The sequence below is a fragment of the Dendropsophus ebraccatus genome, chromosome 1 (genome assembly GCF_027789765.1).
Source record: "Dendropsophus ebraccatus isolate aDenEbr1 chromosome 1, aDenEbr1.pat, whole genome shotgun sequence".
NCBI lineage: Eukaryota > Metazoa > Chordata > Amphibia > Anura > Hylidae > Dendropsophus > Dendropsophus ebraccatus.
Window position 1 is genome coordinate 196,040,386 of NC_091454.1, and position 17,669 is coordinate 196,058,054.

At 45.9% G+C, this 17,669-nt stretch overlaps 1 protein-coding gene across 1 annotated transcript in view; it reads left to right on the plus strand.

Annotated features, from left to right (window-relative positions):
• CNNM4 (cyclin and CBS domain divalent metal cation transport mediator 4) overlaps window positions 1-17,669 on the plus strand; it is a 38,098-nt gene that overhangs the window by 9,924 nt on the left and 10,505 nt on the right. Inside the window, exons 3-6 of the mRNA XM_069943560.1 lie at window positions 2,677-2,820; window positions 11,789-11,926; window positions 12,658-12,827; window positions 15,425-15,524. Of these exons, the coding sequence (XP_069799661.1) occupies window positions 2,677-2,820; window positions 11,789-11,926; window positions 12,658-12,827; window positions 15,425-15,524 (552 nt within the window). The remainder of the gene's footprint in view (window positions 1-2,676; window positions 2,821-11,788; window positions 11,927-12,657; window positions 12,828-15,424; window positions 15,525-17,669) is intronic.

Sequence of the window (17,669 nt, forward strand, 5' to 3'; positions counted from 1 at the left end):
GAAAGAAGGGAGAGAGGAGTGCACTAGGGCTGAAGAGATGAGAGCAGCAGCATAGTCGGCTATGGGAAGGAGCTGCACAGACTCTACAGCAGCAACTAGTGGGAAGGTTTCAGTCATGACGTTGCTCAACTTAACATTCAGGAAGCAAATGGACAATAAAAGAAAATTGGTGCAAAGGTGTTCATAGCCTTTATTTAGTGATTTATTGGAAAAGATAGAGATTATTTTCTTCCCATATTTTTCTATTAAAGAGTACACCCAGTTACAGTAAACTTTCTGAAGTTTTAGAAGACTTTATATTAGTTGGTGATTTGGCCCTCAGGCCCCTTTACCACTGTTCTCTAGGAAATTACAACAGTCAGCAGGGTAGATGATGAATATTAGATGGTAGGGGGGTCCAGCGCTGCTGATTCATACAGTTCTATGATATGCTTTGAGTGAGAGCAATCACATCTGTACTGCTGGAAGATAGCCAACCCCTTTAAGTATTGTTTTGTAGAGGAATACTAATCATACCAGGCCAGAGAATCACTTACCGATGTCTCAATGTGTCCCCATTTTTTATTATGTTGCTCTGCCCACTGTCCCTGCAAAATATAGGTCAGTGCTTCCCAACCTTTTCCACCTCGGGGCACCCCTTGGAAAATTTTTTTTCCTCGGGGCACCCCTACTAAATAATGTTCTACAAAATAAGAAAACCGTCATACAGTGACTCACAGGTGACTTCTCCTTTGATCTGAGGAGTCACTTTCCCTTTTCCTCTCCATCCAGTCCAGACCTCCATGATGAGTCCTTCCAGATACGTTTCATCTTTTCAGAACCTGCGAGACAAACAATTTAGGCTCCGCACATTTCTAGCATTTCCTTTCCTTTCTCCCCCCTGTAGGCTCCCAAAGTAACTGCGCTGTTTGGTGTTATGTGCAGTAAAGCAAGTAGGAATGTGGGATGCCCCCTGTATGTAGGATCCCCCGCTGTGCCCCCATGAACTAATAATGCCACCAGAGGTGGCCCCCATGAACTAATAATGCCCCCAGAGGTTCCCCTATGAGCTAATAATGCCCCCAGAGGTTCCCCCTATGAACTAATAATGCCCCCAGAGGTGGCCCCCATGAGCTAATAATGCCCCCAGAGGTGGCCCCCATGAGGTAATAATGCCCCTGCTGTGCCCCCGTGAGCTAATAATGCCCCCAGAGGTTGCCCCCAGAGGTGCCCCCCATGAACTAATAATGCCCCCAGAGGTGCCCCCCATGAACTAATAATGCCCCCAGAGGTGCCCCCCATGAACTAATAATGCCCCCAGAGGTGCCCCCCATGAACTAATAATGCCCCCAGAGGTGCCCCCCATGAACTAATAATGCCCCCAGAGGTGCCCCTCTTCTGGCTCCATCTTGCGAGCCGCAGGGACGGGAACTCCAGCAGGCGTGATGACGTCACTTCATCATGCCTGCCGGAGAGGTCACGTCCCGGCGTCCCATAGGCTGCTGTTATGAAGTGCCGGCAGCCTACTGGAGGGAATGCAGGAGGAGGACGCTGACAGGTCCTGGTCCTGCATTCTGCTCGCTTTAATGTTTAGCCCATTCACTGTGCAGGCGGAACATTAAAGCGATCTGTGCATCCCGAGAAGCTGCGCGAGACAGTGCACATTTCCCACCGGGATCCCGCGGCACTCCGGTTGGGAAACGCTGGTCTAGGTTATCAGCCACCACTCTTCTGTAAAAGCAGTGGTCTGGTTGGTGTGTATATAGATGTGTAGAGAGATTGGGAGAGTATGTGCGCATGTGTAATAAATATATTTATATTCTATCTATATCAGCCAGACCTTTTGCTTTTAGAGCAGAGTGGTGGTCGGCCACCTAGAAAACAAGCTGTCATCAGTGGAAGGGAAAGAGCAGCATATCAGACGGAGACAAGTTTGCTAAATGACTGTATGTATTTGCAAACATAACGCGCCCTACAAGTATAACTATTTTAGTTAGGATGGGAATAGCCTTTTTTAAGAGTCTAAAGCTTGGGCCACCTCTATGGTGCTTACAGCCGTACGATGAGTGTGGACATACGGAATGAAGTGGTATATGCCATCGCATCCTTAAATGACAATCAGTGATTCTTATTCTGGGTCACTATAACTCATCCTAACATCTGTCAGCCCTGAAGATTATACAAGACTTACAGAAAGGCAAGAAGTAACAGATTGCTGGGATCTGCAGTAATAAGACGTGTTTAGTCTGATGCAGCAGATTGGCCTTGTGCACACACATCCACCCCCTACCTATCCTTCTAGGTCCAAAAGTCGCGTCTCCCTGGATCCTGATGAAGGGCGCTGCGGAGATGTGCCAGCCGGGTGATTACCCCTCATTGTGTAATTACCTGCTTGGCACTGATAGCCTGGCTTATCCCATATACACTGCACCCATTGTATTCATGGGTAGCTGGGAATATTACACAATTGTCATTGTAATTATCTGTGTATTTATTTTTCGTAACTGTATATTGCGAGATGTTTTACATAGCTGTATGTGGCGGTTTGTGCCATCCACTGAGTAGATGTGGGCTATGGTCTGCGGTCACTTGTAGGACTTGGGTGGTCCGTGTTTACACGGCGGCTGTGGTGAGACAGGGTATTCTCGTAGGTCTGTTGCTTGTATGACATATACCATTCTGTTTTTATTCCCTTAGGAAAGTCACACTTGGCCATTGTGCAGAAGGTGAACAGTGAAGGAGAAGGAGACCCATTCTATGAAGTGATGGGGCTGGTCACTCTGGAGGACGTCATAGAGGAAATCATCAAATCGGAGATTCTGGACGAGTCCGATCTTTACAGTAAGTTGTTTCCTGCCATAGTTTCACTTAATTTTCAAAGTCCATCTTAAATCCAAGCCCCATTCATTTCAATGGGAAATTTAAAAAGGATTTAAAGGGAACCTGGCACCCAGGGCAGAACCCAACAACCTGCAGGTGGCGACTTCTCCGCGGCGGGACCGGTCTGTTGTGTGGGTTCTGTCCCAGGTTCCCTTTAAAGGGGTTGTCCAGGCTTAGAGAAACATGATTACCTTCTTCCAAAAACAGCACCTCTCCTCGCAACCAGAGGTCAAGGGTGGTGCTGTTTTTCCCCAAAAAATGCACTCAGCCCCCCCCCCCCTTTTTTTATGGCATCACCGAAGAGAGACGACGGCTGCTTTTGGCTCTATTTGGCGTTTTCTATAGAGAATTAATGTAGTGGAGATGCGCATGCGTGGCTTCTTTTAGCTGGGATGTCGGGGTCCCTGTACGTCAGACCATTCATTATTATGCAAACGATAATCGTCCGGTGGAATAGGGCCCTTAGTTATGTCCCATCCTGTGGTTACTGTAGGGGATAGGGGATAACCACTCCAGATGGGAATACTTCCTCAAGAATTGATGAGAATTCTACGGTATAGGAGCCGATGAGACACCAACCCTGTAATACCTATAACTTCATGTACAAACTCTTAATACCACGGTGTCTGCTGTATCTTGTATAGATAATAACAACATTTAAATGGGTTTTACGTACATAATAATGGATCTTGTGGGTTGAGGGATTAGGAACTTGGGCAGTGACATAATGGCTATTCAGTAAATGACTGGGTGATATTTGGCTGTCATTCTATATCTGATCAGGAAGAGCTATACATGTCATTGGGATTTAAAGTGAGAACAATTCCAACCACCTCCTGAGTGCTGGGACCCAGCTCATGTCTAAAGGAGACATCAGGAGATCCGAGTATTGGCAAAAATCCATGGGAACTGAATTTTGGGTTGGAGGCACACTTGTAGTTAAAGGGGTACTCTGGCACTTAAATGTTTTATATAGTACTGACCCTATATAAAACATACTAAACATCTTACTCTTATGTTTCCATGCTCCCCTGGTGTCCCCCTGCAGCATCTCCGGGTCCCCTGCTGACTGCTGCCACTGAACTAAACCTGACTGCTTTAAAGGGGTTTTCTCTTAATCACCTATCATCAGGATAGGTAATAAATGTGTGATCACTGGGGGCCCCAAGGCTATAATTATACAATCATTACAGCAAGCCATAGGCACTATCTTTAGATCCTATTGTATTGTACATGGTTGTATAGGGCTCCTGAGTTTGATTACATGCATACCGTTCTTTTACATATTGAGCCATCTTTGTCTTTGAATTAATATGGAAATGAGCTCCAAAAGCTCAGGGGTTTTCCCCTGGATGTGAAAGCCCAGCTATGTAAATCCCAGCACTTATTTGCAATGTCCCTGTGCTCCCTTTTATCAGTCTCCAGCTGCTTGATTGAAATCCATTAGGGTCCATTTACACAGAAAGATTATCTGACAGATTATCTGCCAAAGATTTGAAGCAAAAGCCAGAAACAGACTATAAACAGAGATCAGGTCATAAAGGAAAGCCTGAGCTTTCTCCTCTTTTCAAATCCATTCCTGGCTTTGGCTTCAAGTCTTTGGCAGATAATCTGTCAGATAATCTTTCTGTGTAAATGGACCCTTAGACTCCACTTTTATCTCTGATATGAGATGAAATTGTGTGATTGGTCTGCTAACCATGCTGGGCGCATGCACTGTGCTCTGTGCTTTTCTCAGCTATCTTTGGGGCTTATTTGAGCTATTAAAACCTAAGTGCAGATCAGTCGTTGAAGCTGCTGGGAGAAGTTCAGAAAATGATGAGCTTGGTTTGCAGAGTGCTCATACAGGAATTAATCTCAGAAGGTGAAGTTGAAAGTAAGGCCTAATGGATGTCTGTGCAGCACCTGGAGGCAGAGAGAAGCAAGCACAGGAGCGTTGCAGGCAAGCAGTGGGATGTACACAGCTGGTCTTTTGCATCCATGGGGAACACCCCCTGGCTTTTTGGAGCTCTTTTACATATCAATAAAAAGACAGCAATCTTGACACTGGAGGGCTCTATAAAAGCATGGTATATTTGAAATGTAGCCCTATATAACCATGCACTTACTATAAACACCTAAAACCCTGTGACTGGTCTGATTCTTAATAAAACATGTTTTACATAAAAACCTCACTTTCTAGTAAGACATTCCCTTTAACCCCTTAGTGACCGCCGATACGGCTTTCTACGGCGGTCACTAATGGGCCTTATTCTGCTGCCATCAGCTTTTTACGGCGATGGCAGAGAATAAGGCTGCGGGGCCGGGACGGCCCCCACCCCGTCCCCCCGGCTACCGGAGGTAGCTGAGGGGTTGGGGCAGTGTGTGGGGTCCGTCCCGGCCCCCCCCCTTACCGACGATCGCCGCTATTAACGTTATAGCGGCGGCCATCGGTAAAGAGGATTACCGGTGCTGCCGCCGCCTTTCATCTCCCCCCGCCGTGAATCTACGGCGGGGGGAGATGAAATAAGTGTATATCAGACCCCAGATCAGACCCCCCTAGTGCCCCGATAACTAACCCCCCTCCCCCGGCGGCCATCATTTCCAAGATGGCCGCCGCCATCGCTGTGAACCGACTAACGTCGGTTCACAGCGATGAAAGAGTTAAAATGAATGAAAGCCCCATGCTCTCCGCCACCGGAGGTAGCGGAGAGCATGGGGCAGTCATCGGGGACCCCCCTGTGGGGTCCCGGTACAAGCGATCAGCGGTATATACTATATACCGCTGATCGCTTGTACCATGTGCTCCCGGCACTTTTTAGCCCCTGTCACCATGAATGATTGGTGACAGGGGATAAAAAGTGATGTCCCCCCCACCCCCCAAGTCGCCCCCCACCCCCCCTGTCACCCCCGTCCCCCAGTCACCCCCCCTTCCCCATATACTCACCGGAACCCACGGAGCTCCTTCCTCCTCGACATCCTGGCTGGTTATGAAGTGCGCATGCGCTCCACAACCAGCCAAGCTCTGAAAATTTAAAGTGACAGAGACCAATTTGGTCTCTGTCACTGAACTATGATTACTGTGATAGAAAATATCACAGTAATCATAGTAATACAGTGAAAATGAATATGTAAAGTACAAAAAGTGACAAACATACAAAAAAATAAAACACACACTTTTTATTATAGTAATAATTGCAGTTTACTCCCAAATTACCCCTAACCCCTCCCCAGATTGCCCGTAACCACCGCACGTTGCCCGTAACCACCGCACGTTGCCCGTAACCACCGCACGTTGCCCGTAACCACCGCACGTTGCCCGTAACCACCGCACGTTGCCCGTAACCACCGCACGTTGCCAGTGACCCCCTCCAAATTACATGTACCCACCCCAGATTACCTATAAGCACTTCAGTTTATCAGTAACAATCCCAGATTGTCTGTAACCCTTCCAGGTTGCACATAACCCCCCCAGGTTCCCCGTAATCACGGCAAATTACATGTAACCCCCCCAGATTGCACGTAACCACCGCGCGTTGCCTCTGCCCACGCCACGATGCCTCTGCCCACGCCACGATGCCTCTGCCCACGCCACGATGCCTCTGCCCACGCCACGATGCCTCTGCCCACGCCACGATGCCTCTGCCCACGCCACGATGCCTTTGCCCACGCCACGATGCCTCTGCCCACGCCACGATGCCTCTGCCCACGCCACGATGCCTCTGCCCACGCCACGATGCCTCTGCCCACGCCACGATGCCTCTGCCCACGCCACGATGCCTCTGCCCACGCCACGATGCCTCTGCCCACGCCACGATGCCTCTGCCCACGCCACGATGCCTCTGCCCACGCCACGATGCCTCTGCCCACGCCACGATGCCTCTGACCACGCCACGATGCCTCTGACCACGCCACGATGCCTCTGACCACCGCACGTCGCCTCTGACCACCGCACGTCGCCTCTGACCACCGCACGTCGCCTCTGACCACCGCACGTCGCCTCTGACCACCGCACGTCGCCTCTGACCACCGCACGTCGCCTCTGACCACCCCAAATTGCCAATGACCCCCTCCAGATTGCGGTGCCCATGTCAGATTACAGGTACCCACCCCAGATTGCCTATAAGAACTTCAGTTTATCCGTAACCACCCCACGTTGGCCGTATCCACCCCAGATTGTCTGTAAGCACTGCAGGTTGCGCGTAACCACCCCAAGTTGCCCGTATCCACCCCAGATTGTCTGTAAGCACTGCAGGTTGCCCGTAACCAGCCCACGTTGCCCGTAACCACCCCAGATTGTCTGTAAGCATTGCAGGTTGCCCGTAACCACCCCACGTTGCCCGTATCCACCCCAGATTGTCTGTAAGCACTGCAGGTTGCCCGTAACCACCCCACGTTTCCCGTAACCATCCCAGATTGTCTGTAAGCACAGCAGGTTGCCCGTAACCAGCCCACGTTGCCCGTAACCAGCCCACGTTGCCCGTAACCAGCCCACGTTGCCTGTAACCAGCCCACGTTGCCTGTAACCAGCCCACGTTGCCTGTAACCAGCCCACGTTGCCTGTAACCAGCCCACGTTGCCTGTAACCAGCCCACGTTGCCGTAACCACAGCAGGTTGCCCGTAACCAGCCCACGTTGCCGTAACCACAGCAGGTTGCCCGTGACCACCCCGCGTTGCCCGTAACCACCCCGCGTTGCCCGTAACCACCCCGCGTTGCCCGTAACCACCCCACGTTGCCCGTAACCACCCCACGTTGTCCGTAACCACCCCAGATTACCTGTAACCACCTCAGGTTGCCCATAACCACCCCTGGTTGCCCGTAACCACCCCACATTACCTGTAATCTCATTTTTTTTATTTTATTTTAGTAACTGCGCTATTCTAATAACCATTACTAGCTGCGGTTTTGCTCCTGTAAATTGGCGCTCCTTCCCTTCTGAGCCCTGCTGTGTGCCCATACAGTGGTTTATGCCCACATATGATGTACCGTTTTACTCAGGAGAACCTGCGTTACAGATTTTGGGGTACGTTTTCTCTCCTGTTCCTCGTCAAATTGAGAAATTTCAAACTAAACCAACATATTATTGGAAAAATTCGAGTTTTTCATTTTTACTGGCCAATTTTGAATACTTTCCTCTAATACCTGTGGGGTAAAAATGGTCACCACACCCCAAGATGAATTCTTTGAGGGGTGCTCTTTCCAAAATGTGGTGACTTTTGGGGGGAATCTATTCTGCTGACACTACAGGGGCTCAGCAAACGCACCTGGCGCTCAGAAACTTCTTCAGAAAAATCTGCACTGAAAATGCTAATTGGCGCTCCTTCCCTTCTGAGCCCGGCTGTGTGCCCATGCAGTGGTTTATGCCCACATATGGGGTACTGTTCTACTCAGGAGAACCTGCTTTACATATATTGGGGTGACATTTCTCTCCTGTTCCTCGTGAAATTGAGAAATTTCAAACTAAAGGAACATATTATTGGAAAAATTCGAGTTTTTCATTTTTACTGTCTACTTTTGAATACTTTCCTCAAATACCTGTGGGGTCAAAATGCTCACCACACCCCAAAATAAATTCTATGAGGGGTGTACTTTCCAAAATGGGGTGACTTATTGGGAGATTTTACTCTGCGGACACTACAGGGGCTCTGCAAACGCACCTGGCACTCGGAAACTTCTTCAGCAAAATCTGCATTGAAAAAGCTAATTGGCGCTCTTTCCCTTTTGAGCCCTCCTGTGTGCCCATACAGTGGTTTACGCCCACATATGGGGTACCATTGTACTCAGGAGAACCTGCGTTACAAATTTTGTGGTACTTTTTTCCTCTTGTTCCTCGTGAAATTGAGAAATTTCAAACTAAAAGAACATAATATTGGAAAAATTCGAGTTTTTCATTTTTACTGTCTTCTTTTGAATACTTTCCTGTAATACCTGTGGGGTCAAAATGGTCACCACACACCAAGATGAATTCTTTGAGGGGTGTACTTTCCAAAATGGGGTGACTTATGGGGTTTTTTCTCTCTGCTGACACTACAGGGGCTCTGCAAACGCACCTGGCACTCAGAAACTTCTTCAGCAAAATTTGCATTGGAAAAGCTAATTGGCGCTCCCTTCCTTCTGAGCCCCGCTGTGTGCCCATACAGTGGTTTACGCCCACATATGGGGTACCGTTGTACTCAAGAGAACCTGCATTACAAATTTTGTGGTGCTTTTTGTCTCATATTTCTTTTGAAAATGAGAAACTTTAATCTAAACGTATATATTATTGGAAAATTTAAATTTTCAATTTTTTTACTGCCTAATTGTGAATACTTTCCTCCAGCCCCTGTAGGGTTAAAATGCTCATTATACCCCTAGATTAATTCTTTAAGGTGTGTAGTTTCCAAAATGGGGTCACTTATGGGGGTTTTCAGGATACCAGACTTCTAAATCCATTTAAAAAAAGAACTTGTCCCTAAAAAAATCAGTTTCACGAAAATGTGATAATTTGCTGATAAATTTCTAAACCCCATAACACCCTAAAAAAGTAAAATATGTTTACCAAATTATGCCAGAATAAAGAAGACATATTGGTAATGTGACTTAGTAACTAATTTATGTGCTACGACTTTCTTTTTTTAGAAGCAGAGAATTTCAAAGTTCATAAAATGCAAATTTTTTTAATTTTTCATGATATTTTGATGTTTTTCACAAAAAACACACAAAGTAGTGACCAAATTTTGCCACTAACATAAAGTGCCATATGTCACGAAAAAACAATCTCAGAATCGCTAGCATACGTTAAAGCATCACTGAGCTATAAGAGCATAAAGTGAGACAGGTCAGATTTTGAAAAATTAGCCTGGTCATTAAGGCCAAAACTAGCTGCAGCACGAAGGGGTTAAAGAGGAACGTACATTAGATATTTATGCAAAATTGATAGCTTATCCTTAGGATACAGTCAGTTTTGCACAGAACACACCTCCAGACCCCTGCCTCTTAGGGTCCAGATTATCTGCCAAAGATTTGAAGCCAAAGCCAGGAATGGCTTTGAAAAGAGGAAAAATCTCAGGCTTTCCCTTATGATCTGATCTCTGTTTATAGTCTGTTTCTGGCTTTGGCTTCAAATCTTTGGCAGATAATCTGTCAAGATAATCTTTCTGTGTAAATGGACCCTTAGTTCATGTGCTGTGTCTGTGGCTACCATGAATACAGCTGTATAGATCTCGGCAGTCTACCCTACTTCCCCCTCTAAGCCTTGCCTTTATTTTTTTGGAAGAGAATAAACACATCTTTGTACAAACCAAGTATGCCAGATGTGCAACTTTTACCACCACGATAGTGATAAAGCCCTTGACTGGTTTCCCTGAATGTGCGTATTGTTGGAGCTTCAGCTTTAATAATAATACTGGGTAGGGATTTGCGGGCAGTGGTTTAGTCCCGTGTTCTCCCTGTGCTTCCATATAAGATCAGATGATCCCATGTAGGAGCCTGCGGTTTATTAGCTCCAGTGTTCTTTGTGCTATCAGTATTTTATTTGCTTGGGCTCTCTGAGGCCAAGACAAGCGATTGCGCAAGATGAAGCGACAAGCACCTATGTAAATACCTGGCAAGCCTATTGCCTGCAATGAGTAATAACACAGTATAATCACTGCAACAAGCAAACTATTCACAGCACATAGACATTGGATGATGTTATCGCAGGTGTCAGGTTATTGTCATCACACCTGTCAGCGTGTTTGAGGCCGGGGTCAGGACATGCACGGGGACATAACAATGGCATCATTTATAATAGAGAGGAAAACTTGGGACATTATAAACAGAATGTAGTAACCCTGGAACCACTTTGCATTCATAACATCGGCCTTATATATAGGGGAAGATTTATCAAACATGGTGTAAAGTGAAACTGGCTCAGTTGGCCCTAGCAACCAATCAGATTCCACCTTTCATTTTTCACAGACTCTTTGCAAAATGAAAGGTGGAATCTGATTGGTTGCTAGGGGCAACTGAGACAGTTTCACTTTACACCATGTTTGATAAATCTCCCCCATAGGCTGTATGGACAGAAACATTGGGATTAATAGACAATAATATGGAGTTAGCAAATGAAGTGGGATCCATCACTTCACAGAACACGTCTCTTCTGCTCCAGAGTTCAATGCCAGCGACTTAAGTCCACTACATCGCACACTTGAAATTGTACTTGGTGATGTGAGGCTTGCATGCAGCTGCTCAGCCATGGAAACCAATGCCATGAAGCTCCAGGCAGGCACAGTTTTTCCAGATGAGGTTTGGTCTCTGCAGTTACTGCGTTGGTCACTTATATGCAGTATTGACCTCAGGACTTGGTGACCGTGCTTCACTTTGTGGCTGAATGGTTGTGGTTGCGTAAAGGGATAGTTTTACTTGTAGGTTAAATATTTTTTTCATACATTAATTTACCTAATTCAATGCCTTCTACTGATATGCTGCATTTTACCTCCCATTGTTGACCGCTCATTGTCTAGGTTACCAACCACCACTCTGCTCTAAAAGCAGTAGTCTGGCTGGTGTGTATATAGCTATAATATAGATATATTGCCTATATACTGTATAATATGTCTACTATAGCTATATATGCAAGACCACTGCTTTTAGAGCAGAGTGGTGGCTGGTAACCTAGACAACAAGCTGTCGGCTATGGGAGGGAAAGGACAGCATATCAGGAGAAGGAGGCAAGTTTGCTAAATGAATATATTTGCTAAAATATTTAACTGGACAAGTCCTACAAGTAGAAGTACACTGATTTTGGACTTTTTGAACTTTTGGACAGGGACTGATGTAAGTGATGTCTGTGCAGTGCTGCAGTATATGTTAGCGATATATATTTAAAAAAAAGGTATGTCAGAATTGCTTCTATACATGTTTTCCATGTTACTATTTTTGCTGTATAATTTTTTCTCATGACTACTTTACCTTCTCCCCATCAGCTGACAACCGCAGCAAGAAACGCGTTGGTCGCCGCCAGGACAAGAAAGATTTTTCAGTTTTCAAAGATCCAGATCATGAACTTAGAGTGAAAATCTCCCCTCAGCTTCTCCTTGCTGCCCACCGCTTCTTGTCCACAGGTAAATATTGAACCAACATACATAAGTATATAGAGTTCATGTCCCATAGTCCAGAATGTGACAATCTGGCTGCATTTTTTTTTTCAGATCAGAATACAATAAAAAATTAAAATCCACTGGTGCTATACGTGTTTTAAAGTTACTTCTATTTAACAATCTCAAGCCTTCCAGTACTTATCAGCTGCTGTATGTCCTACAGCAAGTGGTGTATTCTTTCCAGTCTGACGCAGTGCGCTCTGCTGCCACCTCTGTCTGTGAGGGGAACTGTCTAGAGCAGTAGAAATTTTCTATGTGGATTTCCTGGCATGGACAGAGGTGGCAGCAGAGAGCAGTGTCTCAGACTGGAAAGAATATACCACTTCCTGCAGGGCATACAGCAGCTGATAAGTACTGGAAGTCTTGAGATTTTTAAATAGAAGTAAATTACAAATTTTCTCAACTTTCTGATACTAGTTGATTTGAAAACAATATATTTTTTTTTTACTTAAGTGAAAAGTCTGCATCAAAGACTGCATGGATGCCCAATGTGGATTCTGTGCAGATTTAAATGCAGACTCCTTTTACATCTCCAGTTTTAGTGTAAACAAGCCATTAAGTTAGTTCCCATGTTCAGGATCGATGAGGATTCAGGCATGATGATCTGCTAACCTTCTATATCCAGTACAAACCCTGGCCGTTTCTTATACCTTGTTCACATGCCTCAGAAATTGCTGAAACTCTTGTTCCTTCAGAGGTGCCGCTGTTTGCTCCTTCTTTGGTGGGAGAGAAGACTCTTCTGCGGCTTCTGAAGTACCCGGATGTAGTGCAAGAGTTGCATTTCAACGAAGATGATAAGAAGTCACCTGACCATTACTTGTATCAGCGCAACAAGATGGCCGACTACTTCATCCTGATCTTACAGGTGTGAGCATGGACTGAACTGACTGGTCTGTGACTATTGGATAGAGCTTCTATCTAGCTGATCAGTGGGGGGGCTGACTGTGGTCACAAGAATGGAGGTGAAATCTCCCCTAGAATGAAGGACAGTGTTTGGAAGCCTCATAGAGATTGACCGGTCATCCATTTCAGGGGACGTTTTACGTCTGTTGGGATTGGTGGAGGTCTTGGAGGTCAGACTGACATCTCTGAGGGTGACTGGGGTGTCAAGTGTCCTCAGCTGCTGCCGGTCCCCCTGGTGCTGGTCCCCAATGCCAGAGCTTCCTGTTCAGTCTATATACAGAGGTATAGTGGCTGCTCAACAGAGAACCGGGAGCTCTGAAACCAAGGATTGTCACCAGTACGGGGATCAGCAGAATGTAAGTCTGCATTTCCCCTTATCACAATTTTTAAAAGTAAAATATTTCTCCTGATATGCCCTCTAAAGGGAATGTATAGCACAGACTTCATTATTTCAATAAAACCATAGTGTGTGTGTTTGTGTGTGCATATATATATATATATATTATATAGTATGTATGTGTATATATATGTATGTGTTATAGTATGTATTCTGCTCTACAACAGCCACATGAGTCATAGGAGCCCATAGCCAGGAGCTGATCCACTACTTTAGTGGAAGACTCTTGTGGGTATGCTCTGTGATCTGCACAGGGAGGAGGAGAGCAGTGACCATCACCTATTGTGAATGCTATCTGCCTCTGGTTGTGTAATAGAGGTATTGCCTCATTGTAATCCTGCCTGTGATAATAATGTGATGACTGCTCAGAAGTGATCCGTACAGAACTAGGAGTATCAAGCTATGATGCAGCCTAGTGGCCAGCTTGAGAACTGCAAGATATCGAATCCATCTAAAACAGGGGTCTCAAACTCAATTTACCCGGGGGCCGCTGGAGGTAGAGTCAGGATGAGGCTGGGCCGCATCAGGTTTTCCACAAGAAAAGCTCTTACAAAAACATTCCAATGTCATCAAATGTTTTTATCTTTTCATCTGTTAAAACCACATATAGTTGCTGACTAGAGAAATGTAACTATTTATTATTCAGATTCAAATGTCTGTATTGACAGTTCCTTAACATTTAACTTTCTGAACATGAATGGAACACACACACACACACACACACACACACACACACACACACACACACACACACACACACTGCCTGACTCCCCTCACACACACTGCCTGACCCCCACCCTACACACACACTGCCTGACCCCCACCACACACACACACACACACACACACACTGCCTGACCCCCACCACACACACACTGCCTGACCCCCACCACACACACACACACACACACACACACACACACACACACACACTGCCTGACCCCCACCACACACACACACACACACACACACACACACTGCCTGACCCCCACCACACACACACACACACACACACACACACACACACATCTTTTGCATTAAAAGGGGTACTCCAGGCTGGGGGCGCCCTTCCTGGAGTACCCCTCCAAGTAACCAGCAGGCCAAGTGTCTATTCCCCTACCCCCTGTGGCCTCCCCCATGTCTCCTCTCCGGCCTCCCCCTTTTCCCCACCAGCCTCCCCCATGTCTCCTCTCGGGCCTCTCCCTTCTCCCCACCGGCCTCCACATCCCGGGCGCCGTGGCCTCCTCACCTCGGGTAGCAGCGGCAGCCTCACACACCGCCCACCCGACGTAGCGCCCGGACGTCCTTGTCCAATCAAATCAGCGCAGGGAGGGAGCGTGGAGCCGCTGCGGCCAGCCGTGCTGCACGCATCTAATCAACGTGTACGCAACGGCCGGCCACAGCGTCTCCATGCTCCCTCCCTGCGCTGATTTGATTGGACAAGGACGTCCGGCGCTACATCGGATGGGCGGTATGTGAGGCGGAGGGGCAGCCGCTGCGACCTGCGAGTCAGATGCGGACATCAAAAGAGCCGGCTCGCAAGATGTCGGGGAAAAAAAAAATATTTGAGGCGGCAGGCATTCATTCCGGGGCTGGGCTGCACTTACAGTAAAATTACCATTGAGGTGGGGGCCGCAAACTAGTGTCCCGAGGGCCGCTAGTTTGAGACCCCTGATCTAAAATATTGCTAATGGCATGGAAAGTGTACATATCTCTATCTATCTTAATGATTTAAGTAGTAATTTTTCATACTTTGACACTTAAACAAGCCTTATATTAAAAATTTTATGTATTGCTGACCTTATATCAAACATAACCGCACTCCCACAGGGTCCTCCCACGCACGCTCGTCTCTGCAGTGACAGCCCGCTCAGCCGGTAACTGACTGAATGTCACCCGAGGACTCATTTGTTTCCTCTCCCATTAGGGTTGGGAGAGCTTGGCTCTGCACTGTATTCTTTGTATTTTTTATGCTGTAACCATATGAATTTGTGCCATGATGCAAATGCGTTGGGGTATATTTTTATGCAATTAGAACGCCATACAGAATCCATGCAAATTTTGGGTTGGTGGAATTCAGCTGGAGACCCAAGTGCTGCAAAGCATCCATTCCCTCTAGTCATTTATTCATATCTTACTTTCTTTCCCTCCTTCTTCTTCAGGGGAAAGTTGAAGTCGAGGCAGGGAAGGAGAATATGAAATTTGAGTCTGGAGCCTTCTCATACTATGGTGTCATGGCCATGAGCACTCCATCAGCCAGTGGTGAGTACACGCCGTTCTCTAGTTCCATGTGCCAATCTCCGCTTCTAGACGCACATTTTTCACCTCCTTATGTGGCCATTACCTTTTTTTCTTTTGTTTCGTTCTCATATGCCCATCTCTTCTCTTACATCCATCCCCCAGCTGCTCCTGCTCGTCCTTCCATTAAAAGGGGCTCTCTGTTTTCGAGGTTAGCAGGTAAATGAGCCTGCATGTGTATGCGTAGCGTGTGCTCCCGCCATTTTGCACGCCTTATACAGTGTGTGTCTTGGAGTGACTTCACCCTGTATAACACTATCCAGCTGCATGGTATTAACTCATCCATTTTTCTTTGCATCTAACTTACCAAGGAGATTAAACATGGAGTCTTGCATGAAGTCTATATACTAAGTAGTTCTTGCAGGTTTTTTTTTTTTTTTTGGAACGTTGTATTGTACACTTTGTGGGATGCCAGGACCCAAATTTTCCCTGCAGAACGCTGCCCAGAGCATCGAAAAGCCTTATTCTCGAACAGTCAGGGTATGCTGGGAGTTGTAGTCTTTCAACAACAGAATAGATATGGATGGGCGATCACCGCCCAGTGGCCTATTTAATCAGAACCAAATGTCTGTACATACAGTAAGTGGTGTTTTTACTAACATTAAGTAATATAGAGCTGCAAAAATGAAGGCTATGGATTTTCAATTTTTTTAAAATTCTTACTTTACTGCAGTAAAAAAAAAAAAAAAAGGTTATACAGATTTGTAAATTTCCTCTGTTTGAAAATCTAAAGTCTTCCAGTATTTATCAGCTACGGTATGTCCTGCAGGAAATGGTGTATTCTTTCAAGTCTGACACAGTGCTCTCTGCTGCCACCTCTGTCCGTGATAGGAACTGTCCAGAACAGGAGAGGTGCTACTGCTTTGGACAGTTCCTGTCACAGACAGAGGTGGCAGCCGAGAGCACTGTGTCAGACAGGATAGAATACACCACTTCCTGCAGGACAATAGCAGCTCATAGGTACTGGAAGACTTGAGATTTTTTAATATACAGATTTATAAATTACTTTGAAAGAATTTTCTTTCTCTGAAGTACCCCTTTAAGAAAGCAGTGGGTTGGCTCTGTATTCAGCCCTTATCCCAAACTTTAGTAAAGCTGATCATTGATCATTAATCAGCTTAGATTATTGCCATCAGTTTACTTTTGTAATGGATTTACCTGTGAATGAGATGCTGCAGTCAGCAATAGATGTGAAAACCTAGAAGGTTGTAGAAGGGGAACTAAACAAAATGTTTAATAAAGACAGGAGGAACCATCTAGTATGCCCCTATGTTATTTCCTTTCTTATTATCTTAGGATATATATGTTTATCCCAAGCAGGTTTACATTACACTTACTGACACTTCCCTCCTGAACCTTATTTGGTCCTAGTCCAGACTGTACAGATTCAATTTACTTATTTTTTTTCTAATTCCCACAGTTTCCAGATATTACTAATAGTAAGAATAAGCCAGGATATAAAATGATCTTCAGCTACACTTTTAAAGGGGATTATGTCTGCAATTAAAGATATGGGAACGGGACCACCCATGGTCTGTGCTGTGTGTGTGTGTATGATGTGAATGGTTACCACTGTATGGCTCCTGTTCATGCTGAAGCAATCTGCTGACAACAATCCCAGTAAAACTAAGAGCTCAAAATATTTTTTTATTTTTTTTAAGCCAAAAAAGTGTGTAATTTCCAGATTTTTTTTTTTTTTTATTAAGGATATATTTTTGACTGTTTTATGTTTTTGGCACAATTGGTGGAAAAAGAGCCCAATACCTAAAAAGGTACTCTGGCAATTTTTATTTTTTAATTTACTTCTATGTAAAAATCTCCTGTCTTCCAGTACTTATCAGCTGCCGTATGCCAGGCAGGAAGTGGTGTATTCTTTCCAGTCTGACACAGGGCTCTCTGCCACCTCTGTCCATATCAGGAACTGTCCAGAAGAGGAGCCCGTGGAGCCTCATTGAAGAGTGTCAAAACACAGGACTAGCCAGATATCCCTCCGGGAAGGACCCAGCCAAGGGGCAGTTCCTGTTAGGAAACCACCAAAACCACCATATTAAGTGACCCTATAAGTCAATGTAATGACAAGGGATAAACCAAGGCTAGGTAACCATCCAC